Source organism: Lutra lutra, chromosome 15, assembly GCF_902655055.1.
Source record: "Lutra lutra chromosome 15, mLutLut1.2, whole genome shotgun sequence".
Taxonomy (NCBI): Eukaryota; Metazoa; Chordata; class Mammalia; order Carnivora; family Mustelidae; genus Lutra; species Lutra lutra.
The window spans coordinates 22,564,744-22,582,446 of record NC_062292.1 but is presented as its reverse complement, the minus strand read 5'-3'; the positions used below and the strand labels follow the sequence as shown (position 1 = coordinate 22,582,446).

Genomic DNA, 17,703 nt, shown 5'->3' with positions numbered 1-17,703 from the left:
CCCTCTCTCTCTGCCTGCCTCTCTGCCTACTTGTGATCTCTGTCTGTCAAATAAATAAATAAATAAAATCTTAAAAAAAAAAAAAAAGAAAAAAGAAAAGAAAGGGCTTACAGAGGCTCCCTCACTGGACCCCAGGTTCTCCTTCCACTCGGTGACGCTCCTCCACCATGCACAGCAGCATCACTCTCAGGAGTTAACACTTAAGCCATGAGGAATCTCTGGAATCCACACATTTCGAACATTCCATACAGTCACACTGATGGCAGAAGCATTGGTTCTGAGTAAGAAAACATGGATTCTCTTCTACTTGTGCATATCCTTATGCTTTCTTTTCTTTTCTTTTCTTTTAAGATTTTACTTATTTGAGAGAGAGAGAGTAAGAGAGAGAGAGATCAGTAGGAGAAGCAGACTCCTTGCCAAGTAGGGAGCATGATGCGGGACTCAATCCTGGGACTCTAGGATCATGACCTGAGGCGAAGGCAGTTGTTTAAACCAACTGAGCCACCCAGGTGCCCTCCTCATGCTTTCTTCTGACATTTTAGCTGATAACTAAACATTATTAAGTTGTGTCCTTGTCCTAAGAATTTTCAAGGGTCCAAATACTATACACATAAAAGGACAAGCGGAATGAGATGTTCTATTTTTCCCTTATCCAGTTCACACATCCCTAGTCCACTAGTTGTTTTTTTTTTTTTATCAGGTTAAGATTGTCCACTACAGATCATGTTCCCTAAAGGCCACATCTATATACATCTCTGTAAAATAAAAATAATTCCACATCAAGCTTCAACTTGCTGATTTAGGAATTATTATTCCCATCATGTAGATGAGGAAGCTGAGACTTGGAGGCCTTTAGTAACTTGAGTGAGGTCATTCAGAGACCAGATTTTAGCCTAGTCTTTCTGAAGCCAAATTCCTTGCTCTTTCAAATACACCAACACTAAGAACTCTTACCTACTTTGCGTCTATTAACCTGAAAGCTCTGCAATGGCAGGAACTACACCCTTCCCATTCACTACTAGAGTCTAGCATAAACTCTGAGACATTACAGGAACATATAAATATTGTTGAAGTAATGGGCGATGGACTAGCTCCAAGCAATACTGCAGAAAAGGTGATCTTTACTTTAGGTACGCCAACCTTCCCTCTAACTTCTCTCCACTCGTGGCTAGTATGTCTCAACCTTCCTGGAGTTCTGTCCCACTCCATTCATTTGTGTTTTAATGTAAGTCAGTGCCAGTCATCTCTTCCAAATGAATTTGCATTTAACCTTTATTTCCAAGCTCTAAATGCAAATATAATAATAAACCTTTGAATCCCATCTTGCCTCCCTCAATAACTCCAAGGAACAGGGTGGAGTGTCAAGGGACTTGTTTACAGACAGGAGTCCCTGCTTCCTCCAGAAAAGGCTTAGAGTTGGAATTGTCATGAGGACAGATGCTGAAGGAGAGTCCCTGCAAATTGCTAGAAATGCAGAAGCTAGAAAAGTTAGCGAATTCAAAGTGGTTTCGTAAAACGGAACTTTCAGCCGTGATTCTGGATACACTGGAGAGAGAAGAGCAAAGTCCTTACAACGAGAGCAGCATCCTCTAGAAACTCAAAACATCAAAGAATACCTTTCCCTCATCTGAAATTGCAAAGCACTTTGCCACAGTAGCGGGACTGTAGCCAGTGAGGTGTTTTTTTTTTTTTTTTTTTTTTTTTGTCTTTTGTTTTTGTAGCCAATGAAGTTTATCTGAGGCACGGTTGTTGCTAATTGAAATTATAAAACAGTTTTATTAACACTATTTTTAAATCCCTTGATCAGGCAGAGTCTCCAATTTGAACTCTCCCTATTTTTTCATCTTTCTTTTTCTCACAGCCTCAGATCTATAAAAGCGGTTTCTCAGGTCACATGTTTCCTTCTGTAAAGGGACATGAAACCATCAGAATGTAGCATCAGTCAAACGGACACCAGGAAGCAAGCCCAGTGGCATCGACACACAAATGACTTGGTACTTCTGGAAACCAGCAGTGGACTCAGTACATTGCGGACGTGGGCGACCATCCAGCATATGGTAAAACAGACAGCAGCAGCAACAACAAAATTACTGTGAAGAATGTTGATATTCACGAGAAAACAGAGAAAGATCAATTCAAAACAACCCAAAGCCAGCAAACGTCAATCTAGAACAGAACTGAAATTTCACTTGCTACCTGCCCTACCTTTTAGCGTCAATCTCTGTGATACCTTCTTGGAAGGAAACAAAAATACCTGCGTTATCAGTGTCTATGTCTGGATGTTTTTATAAGTTTAGAATCTAGGGATGTTTCTTGGTATCTGTTTATGTTGGAGAGGAAGGACTTGTTCTCCAAAAACTCTTATGTAGTATTAGAAAACATATTAATGTATTTATATTGTCACTGTTAGCTATACAGATTTAGCCGTAGATACGCATTCTACCCTACAAAAGAATGATTCTTATTTTTTATTAACAAAGGAGTTCTCAACCTTGACACTACTGACATTTTGGGTCAGATAATTCTTTTTTTTTTAATTTTTATTTTATTTTTAAAATTTTTTTAAAAGATTTTATTTATTTATTTGACAGAGAGAGAGACCACAAATAGGCAGAGAGGCAGGCAGAGAGAGTGGGGCGGTGGCGGGCGGGGGGGGGGAAGCAGGCTTCCTGCTGAGCAGAGAGCCCGATGTGGTACTCAATCTCAGGACCCTGAGATCATGACCTAAGCCGAAGGCAGAGACTTAACCAACTGAGCCACCCAGGCCCCCCTTGGGTCAGATAATTTTTTTCTCTGCAATGCTTCCTGACCTCTACACGCCAGCTGCCAGTAGGATCCCCCAACTGTGACAGTTAAAAATGTCCCTAGATTTATAGCCCAATGTACCCTGTGCAGCAAAATCAACCCACCACCCCTGTTTAGAACCACTATACTCAAACAAGGCATTATCCTTGGTACTTGATGTTTATTCTCTAGCATAAACCATTAAAAAATGACCAGATTCCCTAATAATGTAGAGTATACATACTCTGTCCCATGTTTAAAACTTTTTATGATTTTTTTTCTAAATCAAAATGTCAAAACTATTTAATAATAACATAATAAAATTCTACTTAGTTTTAAAACCTATCTCAATCTCCATTCAAGCTCTGAAGTCCTCTGGGAAGCTTACTGTCAACACTTTTCAGAATCAGTAACATCACATAGCCTAGACACACAATTCCTGAGTGCATACCTTCTTGGGTTGGTTTCCCAGAGTTATTCATACCTATTTCATCTTCTCATCTACACCACAAATAGCTCAAAGGCAAAGCCACTGTACAAGTAAGCATCAGAGTGAGATAGGTTTAAGTTGTAGCCATAAAACCTAACAGACGTGTGATTTTAGATTATTTACCTAATGTCTTTTAAAAAAAATGTTTGTACCTATAAAATTAAAATAAAAATAGCACATATCTTCTCGTGTTACTAAGCTGAATAAATGAAGTATAATCTTAAATTCTAAGAACTCTCCTTAGCATTTTATTATTTAACACGTATTGTGTACACTCTCCATCAAACACCTTTCTAAACACTTTAGAATTGTATTTAATCCTCATTAAAAAACCTATGAGGAAGGCATAACTATTACCCCCATTTAACCCCTAAGGAAACTGAGGCCTAGAAAAGTTAAGTAACTTACCCAAAATCATGGGGTTAATAAATAGAAGGGAGATTGGAATCCGGGCAAGCCAGTGGCTGAGTCCTTGCTCCAATCTCTAAGCCATGCTTCCTCTTGAGTATGGGACAGGCCTTCAATCATTACCTACTACATGCATTACGTTTATTTCTTTTATATTTCTCAAGGCACTGAGTAAGTAGGAGGTATAAACAACAGAAGCTCAGCATTTATTGATGAGGATGTTAATAACGGACATTAATAATGCGTTACATATTTTTTTAACATTTCTTATGCAAAGTTAAAAGTTCAAAGTTCTTATTTCATTTCACACCTGCAGATTTCGATTAACGTTGTACGTCAACTTAAAATAATTCTGTCTAGAGTTTTATCTAAAATATTTCATAAAAAAATATATTGATGCATTGGGAGGAGTAAGAATGGAATAATACTTCTAAGGAGTCACTAACATTTACAAAATCCCCAGACTATCCCATGGCTAGGTTTCATTAGTCATTGCCTTCCCTAGTCATTTCAATCTCTACATTATATACTTTATATTTTTTAAAAAAAGATTTTATTTATTTATTTGACAGAGAGAGAGATCACAAGTAGGCAGAGAGACAGGCAGAGAGAGATGGGGAAGCAGGCTCCCTGCTGAGCAGAGCGCCTGATGTGGGTCTGGATCCCAGGACCCTGAGATCATGACCTGAGCTGAAGGCAGAGGCTTAACCCACTGAGCCACCCAGGCGCCCCCATATAAACTTTATATTTTTAAGAAAAATTTTAAAATATGGAAATATTCTAAAAGAACATATATGATAAGTGTTTTCACATAAATATTTAAACTTTTAGAGCAGCAGACATATTCTCTTTGACATAAAACATTTAAGAGCACACTTTCTTGAGGAAATTTAAGAAACATTTAACTATTTTTAAATTTAATTCCATGAGATATTAATCACACCTTTTCAATACAGAAGTGGTATATGACTTTTGGCAAAGAGAATTTACTTAATCCCAAAAAGATGGTTGCATATCACTCAGTTTTTTAAAAGTTTTTAGAATGAAGATATCCTTTCACTGGGTAGAACATTAACATGTTAAACTATACATGTGAAAAATATAAAAAGTATTTTAAGGGGTGTTTGGGTGGCTCAGTGGGTTAAATAAAGCCTCTGCTTTCGGCTCAGGTCATGATCTCGGGGTCCTGGGATCGAGCCCCGCATCAGATTCTCTGCTCAGCAGGGAGCCTGCCTCCCTGCCCCCATCTCTCTCCCTGCCTCTCTGCCTACTTGTGATCTCTCTCTGTCAAATGAATAAATTTTTTAAAAAATCTTAAAAAAAAAGTATTTAAAGACAAAGAAACTCAAGTATGGGACATCCATGGTTTAAAAAAAAGCTACATAAATAATCTCCATCAGTGACAGGTCTTTAAAAAAAGAGAGAGAACATGTGGACTGTGTCTCTATTAGTACTGGTAACATACTCTTCATTTTGATGGGAACCTGATTTTATTATCTCTCAAAAGCACTGCTAGCAAATGCACAACTGAAATATAGCTGCTAATCTTATTGACTAAGTGTGTTGAAAATCTACCCAAGGACCGACTGATATCATCAAATTATCACAGGACAGTATTTACTGTACTCATCAGGCCTGGACACACAAATATATACATATAAGACACACACACAGACACACACAAAATCTTATGACATGTAAATAAAGATAAAAAAGGACTAACTGTACTCACAAAACATTTGGCCATTTACTAGACTACGTGACATTCAAAGTGAAAGAAAAACAGTAGTGCCCTCCTAACACAATCTATTTCTCAACTTTACAGAAAATACAAGATAAGGGATCTGAGACAGGCATGTTCTGGAACATTTTATTTATCTTGAAATTATCTCCCATAAAAGTCCCACTGGGAAACAGTTTCATTATACATAGAATTTTTAAAACCTTGAGTGGATTCTCAAAAACATTCCAAAAATATTAGTAAACCAAAACTCGTGTTCATCATTAACTTAAGGACTAATGCTAGGGAAATGTCTGATTTCAGAAAAATATACTTAAGGGTAGCAGGTGGCCACAGGCCAACAGCAGTGCCATTTATAAAAAATATATATCTGAAATAATAATTAATCTAAGAAAAGATTGATTCTATTAATCCAAAGGTGTTATAAAGTTTCTGTACTTTGAAACCCAGGAAGATTCTAGATAGCTATGGATAGAAATAACAGCAGCCTGAGTCGCTCAGTTGGTTAAGCCTCTGCCTTTGGCTCAGTTCACGATCCCCGGGTCCTGGGATCAAGTCCCACATCAGGCTCCTGGATCAGCAGGGGTCTGCTTCTCCTTCTGCCTGCTGCTCACCCTGCTTGTGTACTCTCTCTCTCTCCAACAAACAAATAAAATCTTTTTTAAAAGATGGAATATATGTATTTTATTTTATATTATTTTATTTTAATTATCTTTTAAGAGAGGCAAGTGGAAGGAGTGGCAGAGGGAGAGAGAGAATCAACAAGGGGCTTGATCTCACCAAAATGAAATCAAAACCTGCACCCAAATCAAAAGTCAGACGCTCAACCGACTAAGCCACCCAGGCACTCCAGAAATTATTTTAAAAATTCTCTCTTTAGGGCACCTGGGTGGCTCAGTGGGTTAAAGCCTCTGCCTTCGGCTCAGGTCATGATCTCAGAGTCCTGGGATTGAGCCCCACATTGGGCTCTCTGCTTGGCGGGGAGACTACTTCCCTCTCTCTCTCTCTCTGCCTGCTTCTCTGCCTACTTGTGATCTCTGTCAAATAAATAAATAAAATCTTTTTTAAAAAAATTCTCTCTTTAGGAGGCCCAAAGAAAGCAATATCCGAGATGAAAGGTATAATCACACACATTTGTGTATCCTGTTCATTCATCCAAAATCCTCTGAGATCTAACTACTAGGCCAGACTCAAGGCTAAGCACCGATTTTCTAAAAACTGAGTAAGACACAGGTTTTACAAATGCTTCATTAAGATGTCCAGGTGACAAGGTGTTAAACAGAAGTCCGGACCGCTGTCAGAGAAGTACAGGAGTGAACTGTGCCCAAGGGTATCAGAAAAGACAACGAAAGTGCCATTCCACCATTCCTTTCTTCTAAGCTGAAAAAAGAAGGATCCAGCAATTTCCTCAACACATTCGCCATGGACATTTCTTGTCTCCCAAGATGAAAAAGTGAAAATTATCCCAGGGCACAGACTATCCCCAAAGAATATTCTTTAGCTCACACAAAGATTATATTTAAGAAATAAATGTCTTCTGATTTTGGTATCTGAAATAATTTTGACCATAGTAGGTAATAGTTATTGAGTGTGTACCATGGTTCAGGCATGAGAATAGTTCACATTAGTCAACTCCTTGAATTCTCCTAACATCTCTATGGTGAAAAAAGAAGACAGACAACTAGGGACTAGGGAGTAGTAGTGTTTTGCCTCTGGAGACCACGTTCGTTCATAAATACACTCTGCCTCCTCCCTAGAGATGTGATCACTGCGATACCCAAGATAATACATTTTCAGTCATTTCTACATTGTTCTTACTGCTGATGAAGATTCTTAAAAAATTAAATAGACAATGTCTCTAGACATACATACCCAACACCGTGCCTCTCAGGCAAATGTTTACAATTCGGAAGGTTGAGTTCTAAGCTCCTTTCACAGGGGATTAGTAACACTATGTGTTGAGAGTCATGTCCCTTGAAGAGGCTAAATCCTCTTGGTGTTCCTAGAGGTGAGGGGATCAAGGCTACTGCTTGGGAGAGAAGACTGGAGGAAAGAGGAAGACCTTTCCTAGACCTACTCAATCAGAATATGCACTTTGGCCAAGAACTCCTGGAGATTCATATGGACATTAATGTTTGAAAAGCACTACTTGGGGAGATGAGGTTAACCTTGGACCTGCAAACGGCATAGCTACTTAAAAATTAGGAACTTGGGGGGCACCTGGGTGGCTCAGTGAGTTAAAGCCTCTGCCTTCGGCTCAGGTCATGATCCCAGGGTCCTGGGATCAAGCCCCGCATCCGGCTGTCCGCTCGGTGGGGAGCCTGCTTCCTCCTCTCTCTCTCTGCCTGCCTCTCTACCTACCTGTGATCTGTCTGTCAAATAAATAAATATCTTTAAAAAAAAATTAGGAACTTGGTCTAGATCTTGCTATGAGTTTACCTGCAATAAAACATCACTTACCCACAGACAGAGACATTATGAAAAATAAAAGCTTGAGGTTCTTAAGAAAAAAGAGTACCTTAAGTTATTAAGCAATACAATCTTATAAAAATTGGCTTCAGTACAAAGAGTTCATAATTCTCCCAAATGTATGTATTTTTTCTTAAAGTTTCTATGTTGGAATTAAGCTCTATGTTCTCCTGAATACTTAAGGAAAGAAGATCCATCTACTGTCCTACAACTGTCCTTGAAGATCCTAACGTTGATGATGATAATTCTGTAAAGACAAAGAGTTCAGTGTCCATTAAGACCAGCCAAGAATCCTTAACATATGTACTCAATTCGGATATTAAAAATATCTAACACTGGTGGGGCACCTGAGTGGCTCAGTCGGTTGAGCATCTGACTCCTGATTTTGGCTCAGGTCATGATCTCAGGGTGGTGAGACTGAGCCCTGCATCAGGCTCTGTGCTCAGGATGGAGTCTGCTTCAGAGGATTCTCTCTCCTCCTCCCTCTGCCCACCACCCCCATGATGGCTTACTCTCTCTCAAATAAATAAATAAATCTTTAAAAAACACCTAAACAGAAACACTATGTTATCCATTTTCTGATTTCATCTTAGGGAATGAAACATGACTCTAATTCTAGTTCTGAATTCTGAGACTAGCCTCCATTATCATACGTGATCTGCGCTTTCGCCAACACTGTTTAAAAGGAGCAGAAACTCAGTGAGGTAGTTAAAACATTTTTTTTTTTTTTGCTAGCTATTTCATTCTGTTTTAAAATTGGGTTTGTGGCCAGGGTTATGTGTTTTTTGTTTCACATATGTGCAAAGAAAACTATCACCAACTGAAATTTTATGGTGACTGTAGTCATTCTGCAAATAGGTAACTTCTGCTAGAAGAGGAAAGGAACAATAAAGAATACGAAGTTTAATACATATCCATCCAACACCTGCGCCTGGTGCAATGTTAACATGCCCCTGGCTACATGTCAGATCTAACTACAACTTCCTCTACCTTTAAAAGGGAGAGCTATGTTAATACTGCCAAATTAATGCAAAGTACTTGTTTTAGAAATAAGACTATGGTGAGTCAGGCGCAAAAATGAACTTCAAACTACCTCTTCATAGGACAGGAGCATAAGAAGGCAAGGAAGGGCTGTCCCTGGGATACTGGTCTGAATGAAATAGTTGGGCACACACTGAAATTAGCAACCAGGACCGGGAAGGGGTCGTCCTGTTCTTGGCTGGCCTGGGGCCCTCAGGTAAAAACAAAGACATGAGTCAAGTGTTACGATTCAAATGTCAGCTCTGACTCCTCAAAAGACAGTTCATGGGGTGCTGTTAATTTTATTATGATGTTTTAGCAATTTAATACAGTATTTTTAAGTGGAGCTAATTAGAACAGGATGATTTATCAAGGGAGAAAACAAAAAATTGATATAATCTTAATATTATCTCAAAAAAGGAAAAAGATGGACATAAGTATTTTACTGGCAATCAACCACTTGATATGTGTGGTACCCTTGAGAAGGCCCCCACATACACAGACAAAACCAAAAAAACCCAATAGTAAGCTGTCATTCTTCTTTACCAACATGTAAAACTTTATGGAAACTTGCCTTTCTAAATAAATGCAGATACATTGTATCAACAGCAGAAAAGAGTGTGGGTTTCTGTTTTCGTGGTCTTCACAGACTTTAGGACAATTCCTATAGCTTAATTCTTGTCCATACTAAAGGAACTTCTATATACAAGATCCCAAATTCAGTTTACTTGGTAATTTGTATAAGTGACAGCTAATGCCAATACCTTGTCTCACTGTAATATCCTACAACTTCTCCAAAATAAAGTGCTCGGCACTGTATATCATCCTTTTACTTTTTCATGCTACCCTTCTCCATGAATTCATTTCTCTGAGACTTTCTCTTTCTTTCTTCTTATCTCCTCCTCATTTTCTATAAACTCACTAAGGTGACATAAAAGGCTGGCAACAATTCCCTCCCCCACTCCAAAAAAAATTATGTAGTAACTCAAGTGAAATAAAGTCAAATATATCTGTTCCGTGTTTCATGAGATGAATTACCATCTCATGTTAATTTGTAAGTATTATTATCAATGTCACTCATCTACGTTTAAAAGGACACTTCCTGTACCACTGTTTCCTCTGCCTTAATTCTAAAAACCACAGGCTAAGCGCCTGTACCGATGGGGGGAGCTGCTAGGAAATCAGATCCACACCAGTTGAAGGCAATTCACAGAGCAGAGAGTTTTAACTGCTGTTGGGCTCATCTTAAAACACAGCAAAACCCACTGTCTCCACTCGACAGAGTCCTGCACTATGGGAATCCTCCACTGTGTACGTTGCTGCTTTGTATAAGAACCTAACTATCTTTTTTTTAAAGTCAAATTAGGTCAGTAACTTGCATGTGTAGTGAGTTCCTGACACAGGCCTCAGTGAATTAAGAACAGCTTTTCTAACCGTCAACCTCTTGAATTATAAAGCCTATGCCTTTTCCCCAGGTCATGAGGGATATACCAGTTTTTAAATATGGCTTTTGATGTGACTTCTCTTTCTTCCGGTGAATTCTCATTAAAATAATGAAAATGCAGGGGGCACCTGGGTGGCTCAGTGGGTTAAGCCTCTGCCTTGGGCTCAGGTTATGATCTCAGGGTCCTGGGATCAAGCCCTGCATCGGGCTCTCTCCTCAGTGGGGAGCCTGCTTCCTGCTTCCCCCTCTCTCTCTGCCTGCCTCTCTGCCTACTTGTGATCTGTCTGTGTCAAATAAATAAAATCTTTTAAAAAATAAAATAAAGTAATGGAAGTGCAAAGAATTATAAAAAGCAAAATAAGAATCACCTCAGAAGAACACTGACAGAAAAGAGTGATTGGGTTGGACTGAAGTACGAGATAAAATTTAGAATACAAACCACCGGTCCAGATTAAAGTTGAAGAAACTGTCCTTGTTCCCTCACCTCTCATGAAAACCTCTCTTAGCCAAAGATTCTATGTCCTGTTTCTCATTTTAGTTCTTTTACCCACTCCCCAGACATTCTTTTTCATTCATCAAAGGCTTGAGCACCGATCTTCCATTTTTTTCTTAGTATTTAGCCCTTCTTCATTAGCCCATTTTCAGCATGATTTTAACAAGTTCATTTTTATTCTTATATTCACTATTATTTTTATTCTTATAGTATTATTTGTATTCTTAAAAAGCATATTCTGCATTTGCTCCCAACCTGTTTAACATAAAATGGCCAGAATAAACATTTTTTTTTATAAAATGAAGATCCAATCGTGTGACTTGTGAGTCAAATGTCATCAAATTTTTCTCTATCGCATTTCTGATGAAATTGCAATCTTGGACTTTGTCCTATTAGTGCTCGTCCCCTTCCCCTTTGCTCTCTGTTCTCTGACAACGCTGGACCTGTTCTAGGTCCTCACAAGCTCTCTGCTCTTCTCTCACTTTTGAACATGCTGTTTGCTCTGCCTGGGACTTCTCACTCTCACCGCCACGATTCCCTTCCTCCTAGTACCTGTAGGGCAGACGACCCTGTTTCCCAGACCCATTAACTGCAACCTCCCTTCTTTCTCCAAAACCTCTCCTGAGGGGTTAACTGCCCATTCCCACATTTTAACAATAATTTAAAACTTTGCCAGATTCATCATCATCATCTTTATCTTTCCTTGGCTCCCCTTCCCCTTTGGTAGCCCCCCCCCAGCCATTTGAGTAGGGAGATTAACCAGGAAAACTGCTTTGCAAAGCCCATTTTAACAATAATTTAAAACTTTGCCAGATTCATCATCATCATCTTTATCTTTCCTTGGATCCCCTTCCCCTTTGGTAACCCCCCCAGCCATTTGAGTAGGGAGATTAACCAGGAAAACTGCTTTGCAAAGCCGGGAGGACACTGCCAGCAAGCTCATTCAACATTATCCTCCTCAGGCTGTGTGGCTCAGGTCCCTTCCAGCTGTGCTACCAACAGTTTCTATGGCTATTTCCACCCATAATAAACACACTCAAAGGCGTAAGAACTAGAGAAACTGCATTTTTTTAAATCCTGTAGGCACCCTGCCTCAGAGGCAGCTTGCGTGAAGTCTTGAGTCAGCACTCTTTCCAAAATAAATAGCATTTAATTCCAAAAATCGGTTTGTCCTGAGACAGTCATTTTGTCTGACTCCAAGTACTCTCAATTAATGTAAAGTAAAATGTAAAAATGTAAAAAAAAAAAAAAATGTAAAACACAATTCGCACAGAGACCAGAGCACCAGAGAACTTAGCAAAATGTTATCATTTAAAGATCTAGACAAAGATAACCACATTTGAAAGAGGGACAGCCCCCCAGCCCCTGCTTATCAGAGAAATAGTGCAACTAAAGAGTGAACCACAATTATTCATTTTCAACAGAAAAGCAAATAAGGACACTTACGCATGTCACCGAAGGCCCCCTTGGTCACTTTGGTGGCACGTAACACGACCACCGTGAATTTGTGGGAATACTGGTGCTCCACCTGGAAATAAATAGTAGTAAATTAAAAACAAGCTTCGAACATAGAATCCAAGCAAACTGTCCTCACTGTTTCCTCGAGACTAGTTAAAAAGATTCAGGTTGAAGGGAAGTAACATTCATACCAGAAACATCCTTTGATCCCAGGTCTGTTACTTATTTGAGTCTCTCCTCTCTCCCACCACAGAATTATTGAGAAGTTTAGACCATGCTCCACTACAATTTGACTACTGGAAGTTTTCCTGTCAGGTTTACTAAGCTTGAGGGAAAATGTAAATGAGGACCACAGGCCTTCTAGGAAGACAATCAGGCTTTGTACGGAATGACAAGGAAGCCTGCGCTTAGAGAGGCAAAGTCTGAGCAAGATGTTTGCATTGTTTGTTTTTATTGTTACTGTTCAGTGAGGTTTTTTTTTGTTTGTTTGTTTGTTTGTTTTGGCAAGACATTTCCACAGCAGTATTCAAAATCCTTTGGACCTAAGGCCATAACCAGAGAACTACTGATAGTAATTTTAATGCATTTGTTATAAACCATATGCAGCAACGTTAAAAGTTTTTCTGGAAGACTTTAGGAAATACTTCACCTCACTAGAAAGTAGCCAACAACTCCATCAACTGAAGCCAAATAAGGAAGCAGGAACTCACAAAGTTCTCTGAGCAACTGAAAATTGCGAAGTCCTTATCTAAAGCTGAAGCCTATCTAATCTTAGAAGAGGCCCACATTTATTAGCCACTCCTATCTTTCCTAGCTTTAGCAGACTTGTTTCACTGATTAAGAAGTCCATAATTGATTTTTAAAAGCTAAGATACTGGCAATACTGATAAAGGAGTAATGACAGTCTAAAATCAAGGAGGCTGGAAAAAAAATTCTAAAAACATAGATTCATATGCATCAGCAGTAGTGAGATAGATGATCAACAGTTAGCACTCCACAGTTTCTGAAGGTCTCACTCTATCAGTAGAATAATTTATGTTCAGATTTATAATACAGCATCAGGAAGTGGTGAAGACATTAATGACGAGCATACTTTGTTTAAAAAGGCAGAGAAACCTGTGAAATGTTTCAAGATAACTCTTATTTGAGTTTATTATTGAAGAGAAATACCTTCTATGTCTAGAGGTGTTCTGAGTAGCTAAAGTTTTACTCCATATAAGTAAAACTATCAATTATAAATGAAACGAATGCTCACAAAGAAGCGTGTTGCATGGAAGTGGCCAAGCTAGGTTCTTGTCTCACTGAGTCTAAGAATGAATCTCGTGGACCAAGGAGATGAGTCAAGTGATGGATGTGTGTTAAGTGAAGATACAGAAAAAGCTCTCAAGAGTGAGAAGGGTCCCCACAGGGGCCACTGAGGGCCCTTAGGGTTGGTCTTTTATAGAAAGCCAACCAGGGACCTTAAATCCATTTAACATCTCTAATGGTATCACCATTGAGCAAGGATTAGTCATAATACCTTCAATGGCCTACTTTCCACCTAGGGTCTCTTTATGCTTTGCTGGTCACAGGTGATTATCATAAAAAAGACACCCACCCCACATGCCTATGGCAGGGTGGTCTGGTTTGTTCCCTTATCTCTGGTTTCCCCACACCTCAATATTTTTGGGATTTCTGTAAGCTTGATCACATAGCACCCCCCATCTATCTCTCCCTACCTAGACCCACCAGTCCTATACTCAGCTTTATACAACCAAAAATCACACAGACATTGTCCCCACCCAAAAAAAAAAAAAAAAAAAATCCGCTATCATAGTTGGAGACTTCAACACCCCTCTATCAGAAAAAGATAGACCTGGGATGCCTAGGTGGTTCTGTCAGTTAAGTGTCTGCCTCTGGCTCAGGTCATGATCCCAGAGTCCTGGGATTGAGTCCCACATCAGGCTCCTTGCTCAGTGGGGAACCTGCTTCTCCCTCTGCCTGCCACTCTCCTGCTTGTGCTCTCTCTCTCTCTCTGATAAATAAATAAAGTCTTATAAATAAATAAATAGATAAATAAATAAATCAGGCATACAATTAGTAAGAATAAAGCTGAACTCAACGGCACCTTTAGTCAACTAGATAAAATTGACATCTATGGACTACTTTGTCCAAGAGCAGAATGCACATTCTTCTTCTCTTTTTAAAATTTCTTTTCAGCGTAGCAGAATTCATTGTTTTTACACCAGAATGCACATTCTCCTTAAGATCACATAGAACAATCATACAACATGTCCTCTCTGACCACAACAAAATTAAACCGGAAACCAAACAGGATGATGGCTGGAAAATCACAAGTACTTGGAGATTAAATAACACACATGTCAATGAAGGAGGCTCAAGAGAAACTTTTAAATATCTAGAACTAAATGAAAATGAAACTACAGCTTAGCAAAATTAGGGGGAATGCAGTGAAAGTAATGCTTACAAGGAAATTAAATAATATGTATATTGACATACATATTATTTCATACATACATATACTTCATGTATTATTTCATGATATGCATATATGAAAAGAAGAAAGATCTAAAAGCAATCATCTAAGAGTCTACCAGAAAAAGAGAAGCAAGTTAAATCCAAAGTAAGCAGAAGAAAAATGGTAAAAAGTAGAGCAGGAATGAGTAAAACTGAAAATGGAAAATCAATAGAGAAAATAGATGACACTAAAAATTGTTTCTTTGAAAAGGGGCAACAAAATCAATAAGTCTCTAGCTAGGCTAAACAAGAAAAAAAGCACAAGTTACAAATATCATAAATAAATGAGGGACGTTCCCTCTAGATTCTGTTCACATCAAAACAATAATAAAGGAAAACTATGAACAACTCTAGGCCCCCAATTTAATAATCTAGATGAAATGGACCAATTCCTTGAAAGACATAATCTGCCAAAACTGACAAAAGTAGAAACAGACAATCTGAATAAAGAAACTGAATCAATACTTAACCTTCCAAAACAGAAAGCATCAGGCCCGGATGGATTCATTGATAAATTCTACCAAACACTTAAGGAAGAAATTATACCAATACTGTCCAATCTCTTCCAGAAGAGAGAAGCAGAAGAAACAGTACCTAGCTCATTTTATGAAGCCATCATTACCCTGATAACAAAAAGCAGAGAGAGACCTTATAAGGAAAAAAGTAAAAATAAAGAACACTATAGACCAATATCTATCATAAGCATAGATCAAAAAATTCTCAACAAATTATAGCAAATAGAATCCAATAATATATAAAAGGAATTAAAATTACAGCCAAGTAGGATTTACCCTAGGTATGCCAGGCTTATTTAACCTCTCAGAATCTCACTCCATCTTGGGGGTTAGTCAATCCCCACTTTGGGTGTAGAGAGTAGCTAAAATAAAATCTTAAGAAAAAATAGCTCAACATTATAAAAAAAAATAACACATACAGAGAGATGATAATGTTATAAGGATTCATTGAATATGAACCATATATTACACATTCTTCTAGATGCGAATTCTCATTTAATTTTTGCAATAACCTATAAAATAGGTATGATTTATATGTGACTAAAGTGAGATTCTGAGAGCTTAAATAATTTCCCAGTATCTCATAGACAGTAAAAGTTAAATCTGAATTAGAATCTATTCTTGCTGCCCCCAAAGTCTTCATTCTCTGTACATTCCTTTACTTAGAGAATAATACCAACTACCAATACCTTAATAGTGAAAAAGGCTGTTTCCATTTATTAAAGTGGTATAGTTATAATCTAGTCTATTGTATCGCTTATTGATCTGAAGTTCCTCTGTTAACTGAGTTATTTCCTGTATCATTCAGCTCTGTTTGTTTTGTTTTTTTTTTAAGATTTTATTTATTTGCCAGAGAGAGAGAGAGAGAGAGAGAGTACACACAAGCAGGCAGAGAGGCAGGCAGAGGCAGCGAGAGAAGCAGGCTCCCTGCAGGATGTGGGACTCCATCCCAGGACCCTGGGATCATGACCTGAGCTGAAGGCAGTGGCTTAACCAACTGAGCCACCCAGGCGTCCCATTCAGCTCTGTTTTAATCTGCCTCAACTCTGTCTTGATTATAATGAATGAAATACTTGCATACTCTTCAACCACTTTCTTGGTTTTTATAAGTTAACTTTGGAACCATCACCAATCTTCAGATTACCTGTAAATTATTTTCAGGACATGCCCATTTCTTTCTTAGAGCTATAAAGATTATAGCACCTATAAACGAAGTATAAATTCTTAGAGAAAAATGTTTAGTGTCAATCAGTAACTATCCAAATATCTTCTGATAATTCTTTTGTTTCGTGGGGCCAGTATCACATGTAAACTTCAAACTAGTATGGACTAGGCTAACTTCCGCCTTGGATGGGAGACTTTTGGTTATGTCTCCAGGTGGTACCAGAGGAAATGACATTACTGAATCCACAGCCAGTGTTCTCTGGAGGAAACTAATGACTCAGCACAATCCCTGTTGGTAGCTGGCAAAAAGAGATGCCATATTTCAATTGAGATGTCAAATATAAGCTCGAATATACTGACTCAGCCACAGGTTTAAGCTTTGCCTACAGGTATTGGATTACCTTACTTTCTGCTGCTATAGGGAAGAACCAAAAAAAAAAAAAAAAATCATAAAACAAATCTGATGTGAGAGAAGGTAGATTCGACATGCAAATATCTTTCTTTCTCTATTTAACAGCCATTGCCTAATTTTAATTCAAACTAAAACCATAGGCTGTTAGTGTGATAAGGACTGGAGAATCTCACTATTGAAACCAGAGATTGCGATCATCACAATCAGCAACAGGCAATTTCAAACAGATCTCAGAAAATGTTTTAAAAGAATTTCTGCACTGATGTCATCTAGGATTTAGGATAGTTTTTTAGATAAGATACCTGTTTTTAGTTTCACTTCCTGGTGTGGAGTTTCATTCTAATACTTTGAGAGGCACAGCCACTGTTTTATTATTCTCTCACATTTCTTTATGAGCAGCCAGCTTATCTATTTATAATCTATAATGCTACCTAAACTTGATTTAAGAATTCCCAGTCATAAATGTAGTGATCCAAAGGGGCACATGCACCCCAATGTTTATAGCAGCAAAGTCCATAATAGCCAAACTACGGAAAGAGCCTAGCTGTCCATTGACAGATGAATGGATAAAGAAGATGTGGTACATATCTACAATGGAATATTATGCAGCCATCAAAAAACCCCCGAAATCTTGCCATTTGCAATGACATGGAGGGAACTAGAAGGTATTATGCTAAGTGAAATAAGGCAATCAGAAAAGGACAATTATCATATGATCTCACTGATATGAGAAATTTGAGAAACAAGACAGAGGATCATAGGGGAAGGGAGGGAAAAATGAAACAAGA

The 17,703-nt window shown here is 38.3% G+C and overlaps 1 protein-coding gene across 2 annotated transcripts in view; it reads right to left on the bottom strand.

The window, feature by feature from the left end:
- PLA2G4A (phospholipase A2 group IVA) overlaps positions 1-17,703 on the bottom strand; it is a 169,895-nt gene that overhangs the window by 111,787 nt on the left and 40,405 nt on the right. The window contains exons 1-2 of one of the 2 annotated variants that reach the window (XM_047705425.1): positions 12,499-12,611; positions 12,296-12,377 (exon numbers count right to left, since the gene is read on the bottom strand). In XM_047705425.1, the coding sequence (XP_047561381.1) occupies positions 12,296-12,377; positions 12,499-12,507 (91 nt within the window). In that variant the 5' untranslated portion in view covers positions 12,508-12,611. Of the gene's footprint in view, positions 1-12,295; positions 12,378-12,498; positions 12,612-17,703 lie in introns of those variants that run through there. The other variant, XM_047705424.1, reaches the window with a different exon arrangement.